The 16,912-nt window shown below is 57.3% G+C and overlaps 2 protein-coding genes across 44 annotated transcripts in view; both read right to left on the reverse strand.

Annotated features, from left to right (window-relative positions):
- The window catches only part of LOC135186458 (uncharacterized), a 40,557-nt gene extending 31,972 nt beyond the window's left edge, over nt 1–8,585 (reverse strand). For 2 of the 5 annotated variants that reach the window (XM_064164085.1, XM_064164084.1), the window contains exon 1: nt 8,210–8,571. In XM_064164085.1, coding sequence (XP_064020155.1) covers nt 8,210–8,351 — 142 coding nt within the window. In that variant the 5' untranslated portion in view covers nt 8,352–8,571. Of the gene's footprint in view, nt 1–6,391; nt 6,569–8,209 lie in introns of all 5 variants that reach the window. The other 3 variants (XR_010306903.1, XM_064164086.1, XM_064164088.1) reach the window with 3 other exon arrangements.
- A 3,526-nt stretch (nt 8,586–12,111) lies between these two features.
- LOC135186459 (isoleucine--tRNA ligase, cytoplasmic-like) overlaps nt 12,112–16,912 on the reverse strand; it is a 52,853-nt gene continuing 48,052 nt past the window's right edge. For 29 of the 39 annotated variants that reach the window (XR_010306917.1, XR_010306915.1, XR_010306910.1 and 26 more), the window contains 4 exons: nt 15,300–16,686; nt 14,027–14,178; nt 13,307–13,719; nt 12,112–12,352 (listed from right to left, as the gene is read on the reverse strand). The gene's annotated coding sequence lies outside the window, so the exon portion shown is untranslated. Of the gene's footprint in view, nt 12,353–13,016; nt 13,130–13,306; nt 13,720–14,026; nt 14,179–15,086; nt 15,251–15,299; nt 16,731–16,912 lie in introns of all 39 variants that reach the window. The other 10 variants (XR_010306930.1, XR_010306918.1, XR_010306912.1 and 7 more) reach the window with 9 other exon arrangements.

Here is a 16,912-nt window from a genome sequence, read left to right on the forward strand (position 1 = left end):
CTCCCAATCCCCTCCCAGTCTCACCCAGCCCCCTTCCAATCCTTCCCAGTCCATCCCACTCGCTCCCAGTACATCCCAGTCCCCTTCCAGTCACCTCCCACTCCCTCCTAATCCCCTCCCAGTCCCCAGTCCCCTTCCAGTCACTCACAACTCATTCCAGATCCCTTTCCCTTCCCTCCCAATCCCCTTCCACTCCCTCCCACTCCATCTCATTCCTCTCCCACTTCCCAGCAGTCTCTCCCATTCCCCTCCCTGTCCCATCCCAGCACCTCCCAGTCCCACCCAATCCCCGCCCAGTCCCCTCACAGTTCCACTCACTTTTTCCCAGATCCCTTCCCAGTCCATCCCAATGCCCTCCTGGTCTCCTCTCAGTCTTTCCTAGTCTCTCCCAGTTCCTCTGAATCCTACCCACTCCCTCCCAATGCCTTCCCAGTCCCTTCCAGGCCACCCCAACTACCTTTCACCTCCTCACACTACCTTTCCACTCCCCTGCCAGTCTCTTCCCAGTCCCCTCCCAGGCACTCACAATCCATTCCAGATCCCTTCCCATTCCTTTCCAATCCCCTCCCACTCTACCTCCTTCTTCTTCTTCTTCCCATCTGTCCCTCCCATTCCTTTCCCTGCCACCTCTCAGGCCCCTTCCCAGTCCCACCCAATCCCCCACAGTCCCCTCCCACTTCTGCTCCTTCCCAGATCCCTTCAGATCCCTTCCCACACCATCCCACTCCCTCCCAGTCCATTCCAATGCCCTCTCAGGCTCCTCCTGGTCCTTCCCCGTTCCTCTCAATTCCACCCACTCTCTCCAATCCTCTCCCAGTCCCATCCCAGTCTCTCACAATCCCACTCCAGTCCTACACAATCCCTCCTGGTCCCCTCCCAGTCTCTCACAATCCCATTCCAGTCCTTTCCCAACACATCCCACTCCCCTCCCAGTCCTTTTCAATCTCCTCCCAATCCCCTATCAGTCCCACACAGCCCCACCCAATCCTTCCCAGTCCATCCAACTAGCTCCCAGTATATCCCAGTCTCCTTCCAGTCCCCTCACACTCCCTCTCAATACTCTCCCAGGGCCTTCCAGGCCACCCCAACTACCTTTCACACCCTCACACTGCCTTCCCATTCCCCTCCCAGTATCTTCCCTGTCCACTCCCACTCTGGCTCAGTCCCCCCCAGTCACTCACAATCCATTCCAGATCCCTTCCCATTCCCTCCCAATGCCCTCCTACTCCAGCCCAGTGCATCCCATTCCTCCACCAGTTCCCACCACTTCCTCCCATTACCATCCCTGTCCCTCCCAGACCCATTCTCCTCACTGCCACCTCTCAGTCTCCTTCCCAGTCCCATCCCAGTCTCTCATAATCCCACTCCAGTCATTTCCCAGTACATCCCACTCCCCTCCCAGACCTTCTCTGTCCCTTCCACTCCTCTGTCATTTTTCTCCCAGTCCTAATCCAGTCCTTAGCAGGTCCACCTCAGTCCCCTCCCAGTCTCAGTCCAACTCCAGTCCCTCCCAACCTCTCCCAGTTCCTCTCAATCCACTCCCAGTCCCACCCAGCCTCACCCAATCCTTCCCAGTCCATCCCACTAGCTCCCAGTACATCCCAATCCCTTCCAATCCCCTCCCACTCTGGCTCAGTGCCCTCCCAGTCACTCATAATCCATTCCAGACCCCATCACATTCCCTCCCAATCCCCTCCCACTCCCTCCAAGCCCAGCCCATTCCTTTCTAACTTCCCATCAGTCTCTCCCATTCCCCTCCCTGCCCCATCCCACTACCTCCCAGTCCCATTCCCCTCCCTGGCACCTCTCAGGCCCCTTCCCAGTCCCCTCCCAGTTCAGCTCAGTTGTTCCCAGTCCCACCCACTCTCTCTCAGTCCCCTCCCAGTCCCAGCCCAGTCTCTCACAATCCAATTCCACTCCTTTCCCAGGACATCCCACTCCCCTCCCTGTCCTTTTCAGTCCCTTCCAGATCTTTCCCAGTTCCCTCACAGTCATCTCCTAGTCCCTCCCAGTCTCAGTCCAGTCGTCATCAGGTCCATCCCAGTCTCTCCCAGTCCCTCCCAAGCCCCTATCAGTCCCACCCAGCCCTCCCCCAATCCTTCCCAGTCCATCCCACAGTCTCCCAGTATATCCCAGTCCCCTTCCAGTCCTTTCCCATTCCCTCCCATTTCTCCACAAGTTCCCATGAGTCCCTCACAATCTCCTCCCTATCCCATCCCAGTACCTCCCAGTCCCACTTCCCTCCCTGCCACCTCTCAGGCCCCTTCCCAGTCCCATCCAATCCCTCACAGTCCCCTCCCAGTTCCACTATTCCCAGTCCATCCCACTCCCAGTCTCCTCCCGGTCCTTCCCAGTTCCTTTGAATCCCACCCACTCCCTACAACCCCCTCCCAGTCCCACCCCAGTCTCTTTCAATCCCATCCCACTCCTTTCCCAGTACATCCCAGTCCCCTCCCAGTTCTTCTCAGTACCCTCCAGGCCTCTCCCAATCCAATCCTCACCAGTCCCTTCCCAGTCCATCCCAATCCCCTCCTAGTCCCTTCCAGTGCCCTCCAACTACCTTTCACACCCTCCCACTACCTTTCCACTCCCCTCCCACTCTGGCCCAGTCCCCTCCCAGTCCCAATCCATTCCAAAACCCTTCCCATTCCCCCCAATCCTCTCCCTGGCCCAGTCCCCTCCCTGCCACCTCTCAGTCCTCCTCAGTCCCTTCCAGGCCTATCCCAGTTCCCTCACAGTCCTCTCCCAGTACCTCCCAGTCCAAATCCAGTCCTTACCAGGTCCATCCCGGTCCCTTCCCAGTCCCATTCCAGTCCTCTCCCATTTCCTTCCAATCCTCTATCACTCCCACCCAGCCCCCTCCCAATCCTTCCCAGTCCATCCCCCTAGCTCCCAGTCTATCCCAATCCCTTCCCAGTCCCCCCCCACTCTCTCACAATCCATTCCAGATCCCCTCCCAGGCCATCTCATTCCTCTCCCACTTCCCATCAGTCCCTCCCATTCCCCTCCCTGTCCCATCCCAGTACCTCCCAGTCCCATTCCCCTCCCTGACAGCTCTCTGTCCCCTTCCCAATCCCTCCCAGTCCCCTCACTCCTTCCCAGATCCCTTCCCAGCCCAGCCCACTCTCAGTCCATCCCAGACTCTCCCAGTTCCTCTGAATCCCACTCACTCCCTCCCAATCCCCTCCCAGTTCCATCCCAGTCTCACAATCCCATTCCAGGCCTTTCCCAGTACATCCCAGTCCTTCTCAGACCCTTCCAGGCCTCTCCTAATACCCTCCCAGTCCTCTCCCAGTCCCAATCCAGTCTTTAACCAGGTCCAACCCATTCCCCTCCCATTCTCTCTCTGGCCTTCCCCCCCCCTTCCCAGTTCCACCTCAGTTCCTCCCAGTCCATCCCATTGCCCTCTCAGTCCCTTCGCAGTACCTCCCAGTCCCATACCTCTCCATGCCACCTCAGTCCCCTTCCCAGTCCATCCCAGTCCCCTCGAGTCTCTCCCAGATCCCTTCCCAGTCCATCCAACTCTCTCCCAGTTCCTCTGAATCCCACCCACTCCCTCCCAGTCCCTCACAATCCCATTCCACTCCTTTCCCAGTACTTTCACATTCCCAGTCCTTCCCAGTCCCTTCCAGGCCCATCCCAGTTCTCTCCCAGTCCTAATCTAGTTCTTGCCAGGTCCATCCCAGTCCCCTCCCAGTCTCTCCCAGTCCCTCCCAGTTCTCTATCACTCCCACCCAGTCCTCTCCCAATCCTTCCCAGTCTATCCTACTGGCTCCCAGTATACCCCAGTCCCCTTCCAGTCCCCTTCATCAGCTCCCAATCCCCATCACTGTCTCCCAGTCCCTCCAAATCCCCTCCCAGTGCCTTCCCACTGCCTCCCAGTCCCTCATCCTTTCCCACTTCCCTCCCACTACCTCTCAGTCTCCTCCCACTCCTCGCCAGTCCCTCCCAATCCCATCCCACTCCCCATCTGCCCCTCCTGTTCCCCTCCATGGCTCTCCCAGTCACTCACAATCACTCCCAGTCCCTCATCAATCCCTTCCCACTCCATCCCACTCCCTCCCAGTCTCCTCCCAATCCCTCCCAGTTCCTCTGAATCCCCCCCAGTCTAGCCTGGTCCCCTCCTAGTCCTTCTCAGTGTCTCCCAAACCCCTCCCAGTCTGGCTTAGTCTCTCCAAGTCCCTCCCAGACCATCCCATTCCTCTTCCAGTTCCAAGTAGTCCCTCGCAATCCCCTCCCAGTCTCTCCCAATCCCTCCCAGTCACTCATTTATTCCTTCCCACTCCACCCCAGTCCCTCCCAGTCTCTCTGAATTCCTCCCACTCTCTCCCAATCCCTTCCAGTCCCTCCCAGTCTCTCCAAACTCATTCCACATCCCCTCACACTCTCTCCCAATCCCTTCCAGTCCCTCCCAGTCTCTCCAAACTCATTCCACATCCCCTCACACTCTCTCCCAATCCCTTCCAGTCCCTCCCAGTCTCTCCAAACTCATTCCACATCCCCTCTCACTCTCTCCCAATCCCTTCCAGTCCCTCCCAGTCTCTCCAAACTCATTCCACATCCCCTCACACTCTCTCCCAATCCCTTCCAGTCCATCCCAGTCCCCTCCCATTTCCTCCCAGTCCCCATCAGTCCCACCCAGCTCCCTCCCAGTCCATTCCTCTACTTCCCAGTATATCCCATTCCCCTTCCAGTCCCCTCCAGGAACTCCCAATCCCCTATCACTCTCTCCCAGTCCCTCTGCAGGCTTCCCACTCCCTCCCAGTTCTTCTCAGTGCCTCCCAAACCCCTCCCAGCCTGGCTCAGTCTCAGCCTCTCCAAGTCCTTTCCCAGTCCCTCCAAGTCCATCCCATTCCTCTCCCTGTTCCCATCAGTCCCTCCCATTCCCCTTCCTGTCCCATCCCAGGACCTCCCAGTCCCATTCCCTTCCCTGACACCTCTCAGTCCCATTCCAGTCCATCCCAGTCCATCCCAGTCTCTTGCAATCCCCCCAGAGCCTTTCCCAATACCCTCCCATGCCAAATTCCCTCTCAGTCTCTTCCAATTCCTTCTGATCCCTTCCAGATGCCTTCCCACTCCCTCCCATTGCCAGTCCAGTCCCCTCTCAGTCCAGCCCAGTCTCTCTCAGTCCTTCCCAGTCCCCTTCCAGTCCCACCCAGCCCCTCACAATCCCTCCCTGTCCATTCCACTATCTCCCAGTATATCCCAGTCTCCTTCCAGTCCCCTCAGTAACTCCCAATCCCCTATCACTCTCTCCCAGTCCCTCCAATTCCCCTCCCAGCCCCTTCCCAGTCCCCTCCCACTACCTCCCAGGCCTTCCCCATCCCAATCCCTTCAGGCCATCCCTGATGCCTTCCCAGACCCCTCCCTCTCCTCCCAATCCCTCCCAGTCACTCTCAGTTCCACTGAATCCCTCTCACTGCCTCCCAAACACCTCCCAGTCTGGCTCAGTCTCTCTCAGCCTCTCCAAGTCCCTTCCCAGTCCCTCCCATTCCACTCCCAGTTCCCATCAGTCCCTCCAAATCCCCTCACAGGCCCTTCCCAGTCCATCCCAGTCCATCCCACTCAATCCCAATGCCCTCCCAGTCTCCTCCCAATCCCAGTCTCTCCCACTTCCACTGAATCCATCCCAATCCCTCCCAGTCTGGCCCTGTCCTCTCCTAGTTCCCTCCCAATTGCCTTCATTCCCATTCCTGTCCTTTCCTCCTCCATCCCATTCCCCTCCCAGCCCCTCCCCAGTCCATCCCAGTCTCTCTCAGTCCCAGTCCCTTCCAGTCCTCTTCCATTTCCTCCCAACCCCCTTCAGCCCTACCCATTCCCCTCCCAGTCACTCACATTCCCTCCCAGGCCCTCATGCATCCCTTCCCACTCCATCCCAATGCCCTCCCAGTCTCCTCCCAACCCCTCCTGGTGTCTCCCAGTCCCTCTGGACCCCTCCCAGCCGGGCAGCAGAAAGGCAGCAGCAGGAGCACATCCCAGCAGTAAAAGGATGTTAAATCCACCCCGACACAGGCACCAACTGCACTGCGGCACAGGCTGCTGGCACAGCTGCCTCTCTGCCCAAACACAGCCCTGAGCACCAAGTGGCACAGCTGCACAAGTGACCTGCTTTGGCCAGCACAGCAACGAGGCCCAGGCAGCTCTGCCTTCTGGCTGCCACCTCCTGCACAGTGCCCCCAGAGTGCCCCTGAGGGGAACAGCTCCCCGAGGGAGACCTTAGCTGCAGCAGCACTGCCCAGCAGCCTCTCCAGGGCAGAGGCCTCTCCCCACACCTGAACACCCCCTTCAGTTTTCACTCCTTCACACCCTGAGCTTCTCCTCTGCAACCATCAGCACACTGAAAGGCCTAAGAGAAGGCTTTAAGCAAGGCTGGCACTTGGCACCAACTCACCACAGAGACATTTCTGCCCCCACAGCCACAGGAAATCCATTTCTGAACCAGCTGCAAGCAGCAATTGCATTTCAAACAGCTCCACGGCCTGGGACCAAAGCATCCCACCCTGCCAGGGCTTGGGGCTGAGGCTGAGTGCAGATCTGCAGCTGGGCTGGGGCAAAGCAGTTCACCTCCCTGCAAAAAGAGAGAACAAACACAGCAGAGAACTCTCACCCAGGCACAAACAACAGAGACAGAAAGAGGGAGGCAACCTCCAGAGGACCCCAGGCCAACTTAGATGCCCACAATGCCCCTTCTGATGCCCCTGAACCCTGCTGCATGACCCCAGGCCCATTTTACCTGTCCCCAGACCCTTTTGAGGGCCCCCAGGCTCACTGCAGATGAGCCCAGAAGCCTCTAGCACAGCCCCAGACCTTTTTAGAGACCCCAGAACCCCTCTACACACTCACAGATCTCCCTTAGATGCCTCCAGACCCACTTTAGATCCAGCCCCACCGCTTTAGATGCCCCCAGACCACTTTACATGTCCCCAAAAGACCTCTTGATACTCACAGACCCATTTTAGATACCCCCAGATCCCCTTTGGCCCCCTCAGAATCCCCTTAGGAGCCCCCAGATGGCCTTTAGCTGCCTCCAAAGCCCCTTCAGACGCCACTCAAGCCCCTCAGCAGCACCTGGCAGCAAGCAGCACCTTGCCAGGTCCCTCTCAACTCCTTCAGGACCCTGCAGAGGTACCCTTGGAGCACCAAAGGGCTTCCCCCAGAGACCCCCAGACACCTCTGTATGACCCCAGAACCCTTTAGATGCCCTCAGATCCCACTTTGATACCCCCACACTCACCTCACATGTACACAGACCCCTGCACAGGCTTACAGACCCTTTTTGGGGAGCCCAGAACCCCTCCAGATGCTCCCAGACTCCCTACACAAGCACCCAGATCCTCTGTGTCACCCCCAAAGGCCTCTGCACACCCCCAGACTGCCCTGACACCCCGCAGGGGGCATGGCTGCAGGTCCCAGGCCCTCAGGGGACACTGAAACACAGAGCAAGACCTCCCTAAACCCTGGGGCACCCCAAACTCGACACCTCACAGCTCCACAGACGAGCCCAGATACTGTGAGGGCTTTGCAGAGAGCCCCAAACCTCACTGAGAGCATCCCCAGCTCCTCTGGGATCCTCCAGACACCCCCAGGAGCCCCCAGGGGAAGACTGAGAGGCCTCACAGCCCCCTCGGGTACCCACAAACCCCATTCTGATGCCCCCAGACCCCTTCAGATGCCCCCAAAAGGCCTTTCGATAGCCCCCAGACCCCCTTGTCGCTCCCAAAACCCCTTCAGACGCCCCCGGCTCACCTGCAGGGGCCGGCAGGGCAGTGGCTGGCAGGTCCAGGCTTGGACACTGAACACCAGAGGGGCACAGCCCCAAATCCTCAGCTCCCCAAGCCCCGAGACTGCACAGCAGAGCCCACGGACTGTGGGGACCCCACAGAGACCCCTAAAGAGCTCACCGAGAGCCACTCAGATCCCGCCCGAATCCTGCGGCGCCCACAGAGGCCACACAGCTCCAGAGACACTGCCCAGCTCCTCTGGGACCATCGGAGCCCACAGGGGACACCCAGAGGCTTACAGGCGCCTCCATGCGCCCCGCAGCCCTTGGGACGCTGCCAGACCCACTCCAGGGGCCCGCACAGCCCCTCCCGAGGGGCGGCAACGCTGAGCGGCCTGGGAAGCAGCTCCGCCGGGCCCCGCTCAGAGCGACACAGAAAACTCACCACGCACTAAGGACAATCCCTGCGGCACTGCTACGGACACTCACCGGCACTGCAAAGCCCTCCTCGGCCCGGCCCGGCCCGGCCCCGCTGCCGCTCCACGCCGCTGCCGCCGCAGCCTTCCCCCCGCAGGCCTCTCAGCACGGCCCCGGCCCCGCATGCGTAACGAGGCGGCAGAGCAGGACGCATGCGCCAGCTCCGCCCCCCGCACAGCGACCCAACGCATGCGCGCAGCGCTCACTGCTGCCACCCTGTGCTTAACTGCCGGCACTGCAGCTCCCTGGGGACCGTGCTCGCTGCTGCCACCCTGTGCTTAACTGCCGGCACTGCAGCTCCCTGGGGACCGTGCTCCCTGCTGCCACCCTGTGTTTAATTGTCGGCACTGCAGCTCCCTGGGGACCGTGCTCCCTGCTGCCACCCTGTGTTTAATTGTAGGCACTGCAGCTCCCTGGAGACCGTGCTCGCTGCTGCCACCCTGTGTTTAATTGTCGGCACTGCAGTTCGCTGTGGACCGTGCTCCATAGCAACGAGACGCGACACGGCGCATGTGCGAATCTCTATAGCAACGGGGTCGGGGCCGCGGCACGGCGCATGCGCGAACCTCTATAGCAACGGGGGGCGGGGCCGCGGCAAGGCGCATGCGCGGAACTCCATAGCAACCGGGGGCGGTGCCGCGGAAGTCCATAGCAACGAGGGGCGGGGCCGCGGCACGGCGCATGCGCGAAACTCCATAGCAACCGGGGGCGGGGCCGCGGACCTCCACAGCAACGGGGGGCGGGGCCGCGGCACGGCGCATGCGCGAAACTCCATAGCAACCGGGGGCGGCGCCGCGAAACCCATAGCAACGGGGGGCGGGGGCCGCGGCACGGCGCATGCGCGAAACTCCATAGCAACCGGGGGCGGCGCCGCGAACCCCCATAGCAACGGGGGGCGGGGCCGCGGCACGGCGCATGCGCGAAACTCCATAGCAACCGGGGGCGGCGCCGCGAACCCCCATAGCAACGGGGGGCGGGGCCGCGGCACGGCGCATGCGCGAAACTCCATAGCAACCGGGGGCGGCGCCGCGAACCCCCATAGCAACGGGGGGGCGGGGCCGCGGCACGGCGCATGCGCGAAACTCCATAGCAACCGGGGGGCGGCGCCGCGAACCCCATAGCAACGGGGGGCGGGGCCGCGGCACGGCGCATGCGCGAAACTCCATAGCAACCGGGGGCGGCGCCGCGAACCTCCATAGCAACGGGGGGCGGGGCCGCGGCACGGCGCATGCGCGAAACTCCATAGCAACCGGGGGCGGCGCCGCGAACCTCCATAGCAACGGGGGGCGGGGCCGCGGCACGGCGCATGCGCGAAACTCCATAGCAACCGGGGGCGGGGCCGCGGACCGCCATAGCAACGGGGGGCGGGGCCGCGGCACGGCGCATGCGCGAAACTCCATAGCAACCGGGGGCGGCGCCGCGAACCTCCATAGCAACGGGGGGCGGGGCCGCGGCACGGCGCATGCGCGAAACTCCATAGCAACCGGGGCGGCGCCGCGAACCTCCATAGCAACGGGGGGCGGGGCCGCGGCACGGCGCATGCGCGAAACTCCATAGCAACCGGGGGCGGCGCCGCCGACCTCCATAGCAACGGGGGGCGGGGCCGCGGCACGGCGCATGCGCGAAACTCCATAGCAACCGGGGGCGGCGCCGCGACCCCCATAGCAACGGGGGGCGGGGCCGCGGCACGGCGCATGCGCGAAACTCCATAGCAACCGGGGGCGGCGCCGCGAACCCCCATAGCAACGGGGGGCGGGGCCGCGGCACGGCGCATGCGCGAAACTCCATAGCAACCGGGGGCGGCACGGCTGCCTGGGGACCGTGCTCGCTGCTGCCACCCTGTGTTTAATTGTCGGCACTGCAGCTCCCTGGGGACCGTGCTCGCTGCTGCCACCCTGTGTTTAATTGTCGGCACTGCAGCTCCCTGGGGACCGTGCTCGCTGCTGCCACCCTGTGTTTAATTGTCGGCACTGCAGTTCGCTGGGACCGTGCTCCATAGCAACGAGCCGCGACACGGCGCATGCGCGAACCTCTATAGCAACGGGGGGGGGGCCGCGGCAAGGCGCATGCGCAAAGGTCCCTAGCAATAATACGACCCCCGAGCACCGCCCCGCCCCCGGTGGCTGCCGCTTTTAACTCCTCACTCGAATACTTACAAATCCAAACCAGTTCTCAGCTCTCCCTCCCACCTCTCACCTTCCCCTCCTCCCCTCCCCTCCCCTCAGCTTTCAGCCACTTCAATCGTGCACGGCCTTTAGAGACGAGGCAGGAAAACGGGCGACCGCCGCGGCTGAGGAAATGCAGTGTGGACAAGCAAACACACGGTGGCAGCACTCAGCACCGGCGCCACACCGCAGCCGCTACACAACTGCAGTACCCACGAGCAAACACCGGAGGGCAGCACACACAACCGAGAGCGCCTCTGCGCCCGGCCGGGGGCAGCGCCTTCAGCCCAGCGCCGCTCTGCCTATTGCCTTTGCCAACAGCACACCGCACGCAAGGCACAGCCCACGCTCTGCCACTCCTACACACTCACTTTATAGGCACAGCTCTCAACTCCAGCTGGGGCTACTCAGCACTTCCTTGATCTACTCTGGAGGGATTTACAGACAGCAGAGGAGACACAGGGGGAGCTGCTGACACCAGAATTAAGGCCGTTCTGCAGCAGCTAGAGGAAAAACACAGCTCTTCTGCCAGATGAGGGCCACAAAGAGGAGCAGAGGACTGCAGCACCTCTCCTGGGAAGCAGGACTGAAAGAACTGGGGCTGTGGAGGCTGCAGAAGAGAAGGCAGAGCTTCGAGCTACGCTGCAGTATCTGAAAGGGACCTGCAGCAAAGCTGGAGGACTGTCTAAAAGGGCCTGTGCTGATACTCTGTGCATTTAAAAGGATTGCAGTGAAGCTGCTCCAAGAAAAACTTTAGAGACTGAAGAAATCAAAAACCAAACTGCCAGATTCCCTCACACAACTTCCTACATGACCTCAGCAAACCCCTTTCACTTCACATCGCTTCTGACACCCACTCTGGGAGCTGGACACTCCTTCTCTCCCTGAAGCCGGGAGAAAGATCTGGTGAACGTGGCAGCACGTGGCAGAGGGTCAAGACTTAAGCAGACACCTGATTGCTATCACAGCTCAGAAACGACTGAGACACATGCCCTCCTCCCAAACCTAGCAGTTAGGAAGTGCTACAGCTGCACCAGATCACACTGGGATCTGCTTCTTGCACAGGATGCAGCAGATTCTGGTCCATAGCTCAGAGAGGATTGCTTAGCTACTGCTGTTTATAAACACGAACCAAAAACAACCACAACAACAAAGGCTCAGAGCTGGAAACAGCTCTCAGCAGTGCAGCAAAATCCCTTTCTTTTATTCCATAGAGAGGTGCTGCAGTGACCTCAGGGGTTTTTAAGTCAAAAGCTGCTTGCTGGAATCACAGAATCAGTCAGGGTCAGAAGGGACCACAAGGACCTCGTTCCAGAGACACTTCACACTAGCCCGAGCCAAAACTAGAACGGTAGGAAAAAAGGCAAATCACAAAACACAGGACTGCCTTAACTGTCCTACATTGTAACTAGCAGCACCAAGTCCCAATCAATTCAGAGCCTTGGCACTGTTTCTCCTTGAAGATTTTAACCCTGGACACAAAGGAGTCCTGCTCTCAGCCATGGGATTACAATAAAAGTGACTCAAATGACTCAAAAGGGTAACACAAATGCCTTTTCCTGACCAATCTCTCTACATGTTCCTATGATGCTCCACTAACTCCCTCCTTCAGAGTGGCTAACAGTCTCCAACAGACACTGCACCAGCAGCTACCTTGAAGATCTGTAACCAGCTGAGGGAAGGGCTGTAAAACAAATTCACCTCCTTCAGAAAGCTTCTCATCAGTTACACAGAGCAGTCAGAGCCTGCTTCCATTCACATCTTTCTTTATCAGGTTCCACTGTGGAGTCAGAACACTTAAAGTTCACTTAGTCACAGGTTAAGTCGACTCTGCTGTTGGTATCCAACCCCATGCTGCTGGCTGAAGCAAAGTATTCCAGGGCTTGAAGTTGAGACTGCAACACGAGAGACCTCCTGTGCCAAGTGCTGCTTTGGGTTTCTGGGGTTGGGGTCAGGAGGGGATGGGTGGCAGGTGGCTGACTCCTGCTTTCTGCAAACAGAAACAGGCTAAGGTAATTGTGCACTGCAGGATCTCATTTTGTATTTACCTCTTGATCTCAACCCAGAGGGTTTTTCCTTGGCTGTGTTACTTTTGCCTCACTTCTGTGTTGGAGGGAAACAGGAGGCTAACCCATTACAGCACTGCAAGTTGTTCAGGCACTGGGAAAACAATTCAACAGGCCCCTGTGTTCCAGGAGGTTTATCAAGTAGCCTGCCAACATTTTCAGGTGCTAAAGAACTAATGAACATTCCATTTAGGAAACAGCTCCCTCAGCTCATAGCAAGCAAACATTCCCCACTGTCACTAATCCTAGGAGCTGATAAAAGACTTCATTGAATGGTTTAGGTTGGAAGGGACCTCTCGTGATGACAATGACCAACAAATGACTCCCTTCAATAAATAAGCGACTTGGGAAATTCCAGAGAGTACTTTTGCTAAACAAGTTAGTCTCTTTTCTTTTCCATGAGGTCTTTCTGTTGAAGCTCAGCATCTGAAAGCTCTGTACCTCCTCCCTGCCCTCCTGCTGCTGCCCTCCACCTTTCCCTGGGCAGCCCCTGCCGTCCTGCCCCCACTCTCTGCCTTCCCCCGGGCAGTCTCTGCTGCTTTCCTCCTCCTCCTCTCCACTCTACGTTACCAGCTTCTGCTCCATTACCAGTTCCATTACCAGCTGCTGCTGCTGGTCCGTTACCAGCTCCAGTTAGTGCTCCTGCTCCATCTCTGCATCCATCGCAGAACCCAGAGCAAAACCCTCGAGGATCCAACCTCCTAGAGAAACCTCAGCCTCAGTAGCAACACAGACTTAGCACCCGTGAGCTAAGGTGGATGTTGCAGTGGGTCAGTAGCCCAGCCCTAAGGTGGCCCTAGCTAGCCAGGGGGCCAGCCAGGCCCCCCAGCCTTTGAAACCCTCCACCACGCACCCGGTGCTCACCCGTGCGCACTCACCTGGGATGCCAGGCGGAGGATCCCTTGGCCCGCAATGGGCCCAGCTTGGGGCTGGGCTCCTCCTGCTCTGCTTATAAAGGGCACTGAGCAGGGAGGGCAAAGTAGCCACAGCTGGGGTGGGAGGAGACTTCAATTGACCTCCCCTTTTTAAGCTGCCCCAGGAGAGGCAGAAGCCTTTGGCTGATCCCCTTTGCGGGGGTAGGTTGGCTGTGTCCTTTGTGGGGTGGTGTTTTGGCTGTGTCCTTTGTGGGGTGCTTTTGCTTTTCTCTAAGCCACTCCTCCCCTTTGCTCTGCTTGGGATTTCTGTTCCTCCTTGGTATGCTGTGCTTAAAGCTGTGCTTGCAGTTGTGCTGTTTCCTTCATGAGAGAGGTTTGCTTTTGTGCTTCCTGCCTTGCTCCTCTCTTGTTTTCACCTGTGGGAACATCCACAAGTCATAAGCCAGGGAACATCCACAAGTCATAAGCCAGGGAACATCCACAAGTCATAAGCCAGGGAACATCCACAAGTCATAAGCCAGGGAACATCCACAAGTCACAAGCCAGGGAACATCCACAAGTCATAAGCCAGGGAACATCCACAAGTCATAAGCCAGGGAACATCCACAAGTCATAAGCCAGGGAACATCCACAAGTCATAAGCCAGGGAACATCCACAAGTCATAAGCCAGGGAACATCCACAAGTCATAAGCCAGGGAACATCCACAAGTCCACTCACTCACCCTGGCATCTCTTCAGATCTAACAAACTTCCCCAAGTTCTCTACATCATATCAGCAAACTTCTCCCACACTGTCACCAACACTCAGTTCTGTTCCTGGTATGTTCCACTGAAGAGTTTTTATCATCAATGACTGCAATAGCCACAAGTTTTCCTAAAATAAGGAATAAAATACTTGAAACCATTTAAAAAGGAAACATGCATTCCCAGCTGGAAAGTATTCCGACTTAGAAGATGAGCCTGCAGTGTGAGTGCAGCCCAGACAGCAACCCTGTGCTGGGCTCCAGCAAGAGCAGTGTGGGCAGCAGGGCAAGGGAGGGGATTCTGCCCCTTGCCTCTGCTCTCCTCGCACCCCACCTGCAGTCCTGGGGGCAGTTCTGGAGCCCCCAGCACAAGAAGGACATGGAAGTGTTGGAGCCAGTGCAGAGGAGGCCACCAAGATGCTGAGAGGGCTGCAGCAGCTCTGCTCTGAGGACAGGCTGAGAGAGCAGGAGCTCTGCAGCCTGGAGAAGGAAACCTTGGTGTGGCCTTCCAGTATCTGAAGGGGACCTACAGGAAGACTGGGGAAGGACTATTGACAGGGTCTTGTAATGACAGGGTAAGGGAGAATGGGTTTAAACTGGCAGAGGGGAGATTCAAACTAGATGTTAGGAAAGGGTTCTTTCCAGCGAGGGGGGGTCAAACACTGGTGCAGGTTGCCCAGGGAGCTTGTGGATGCTCCATCCATGGAGGTGTTCAAGGCCAGGTTGGACGAGGCCTTGAGCAGCCTGTCCTAGTGGGAGGTGTCCCTGCCTATGGCTGGGGCTTGGAACTGGATGAGCTTTGAGGTCCCTTCCAACCTAAACCAGTCTGTGATTCCATGATAAAAACTACAGAGCAGATCCACTTCAAAGTTACCTGAACCCATCAGATACAAGACATAAACCCATCCAGACTTAAGACTTCTCAGTTCCCTGTAGGCACTGCAGGAGTTGATAGGTAGTTTATGCAAATCCTAAACTGCTCTCAAATTAAAAGGCCTACTCATTTTTTTGTGTGTGACTACTACAGGGTTAGACATACTCATTTTTTCTGTTGAGGAAAGGACTGGTGCAGGCTTTGGATGAGGCTTCTGTCAGTAGAGCAGGTCTCACCAACACCAAACACAGACTGGCACTGTCCATCTTAACTGTAAATAATTTCAGGGGCTTGAAAAGTTACTTCTTAGTGCTCCTCAGTTGTTACTCCTGTTCCGTAGAAGAGATGGCAAAGACTTTAGTGGCAGCAGCAGCTCACCTCTGTCTCCAAGTTCATGAAGTGTAAAGCCATCCACATGAAGATACCCTTGAAATCTTGCTCTGTTTATCCAGGATGACAAATCACCATCTTCACACTCTGACAACAAAAGAGAAAGCAAGCAAGCAAGCAGAATGTGTTCTTCTGTTGCTGCTGTGAGGTGGGCAATAACATTTATTTCAGCCTAGAGAAGCCTATTTTTAACCCTCTACTGTTTCCAGACAAGGTCTCTCACCTTTCCAGAAATGTCACTCCTAAGCTGCTAAAGCAATTTGCAGCTGTTGAACAAAAAGTGTATTAGAGCACAGCATGCAGTGCTGATTGGCTGATTAGTTTCACCCAAACCAAGGACAAACAATCCTCTCCCAGCAGGGAATGTGACATGGGAAGGGAGCTGTGACTGACAGCACTTTCCTGCCCAATGGTAAGCTGCACATAAAACAATATCCAGTCTCTTGCAGGGCCTCTGCACTGACTGGTTTACAAAAACCCTTCTAATACATTTTAAGAGAGTAAGATTTGTGCAAAGTGAATTAGGAGCCTGGATTGAAACAAGGCTTGTGTGTTTTGACAGGGGTGGCAAAAGCAGACAGGTCACATCACAAAAAAGCAGTTTAAAATTGTTTCTCTTTGACAAAATTTCCTTCTCCAGGCCACTTCAAAAGTAAAACTAAATCAAATGCAGATCAAGGAGGTCACTGAGTGAACTTTTCTTTGGTGGGTGACTGGTTGCAAGGCAATAGAGCGAAGAGGAAGGCAAGCACAGCCCTTCCATGACAGCTCAAAGAATACCCTTGAGGGCCCACCTGGAGTATTTTGCTGTGGCACCACAGAGTCACCGTGTCTGGAAGCGCTCAGGAACAGCCTGGGTGAGGCACTTAGTGCCATGGTCCAGTTGAGTGGACAGGGCTGGGGGCTAGATTGGACTGGATGAGCTTGGAGCTCTCTTCCAACCTGCTTGACTCTGTGAGTCTGAGTCTGCCCTGCTCTGGTGAGACCTACCTGGAGTACTGCACACAGCTACAGAACCTCCAACAGAAGAGACAAGGACCTGCTGGAGCAGGTCCAGAGGAGGGCCGCAGTGCACAGGAGCAGTGCAGTAGCCAGCTAGGGTTGGGCTCTGCTGCCAGGCAACCAGCAACAGAACAAGGGGACACAGTCTCAAGTTGTGCCAAGAGAGGTACAGGCTGGTTGTTAGGCACTTAGTGCCAGGGTCCAGTTGATTGGTTAGGGCTGGGTGCTAGGTTGGACTGGGTGATCTTGGAGGTCTCTTCCAGCCTGGCTGATTCCATGATATGGCCAATATCCACTTTTACTTACCATCAGAAACAAAGGAAGCTCCATCTTTGAAGACCACAACAGCAGGCAACTCAGGCAAGGTCACATACTGAAAGAGGGGTTTTCAGTTAGTCCAGGGAAGATGAAAAGACTCTGAAAGACACCAGCAATATTCCCATGTGGAAATGTCATTCATTCCAGTACAGTTCTCCTGGTTATTTTCTGTTATTCTTATTGTGACCTTCCAGTAGCTGAAGGGGGCCTGCAAAAGAGCTGGGCAGAGACTTTTCAGGCTACCAGGTAGGGACAGGACTAGGGGGAATGGAGCAAAGCTG

Source organism: Pogoniulus pusillus, chromosome 25 (genome assembly GCF_015220805.1).
Source record: "Pogoniulus pusillus isolate bPogPus1 chromosome 25, bPogPus1.pri, whole genome shotgun sequence".
NCBI classification, from domain to species: domain Eukaryota; kingdom Metazoa; phylum Chordata; class Aves; order Piciformes; family Lybiidae; genus Pogoniulus; species Pogoniulus pusillus.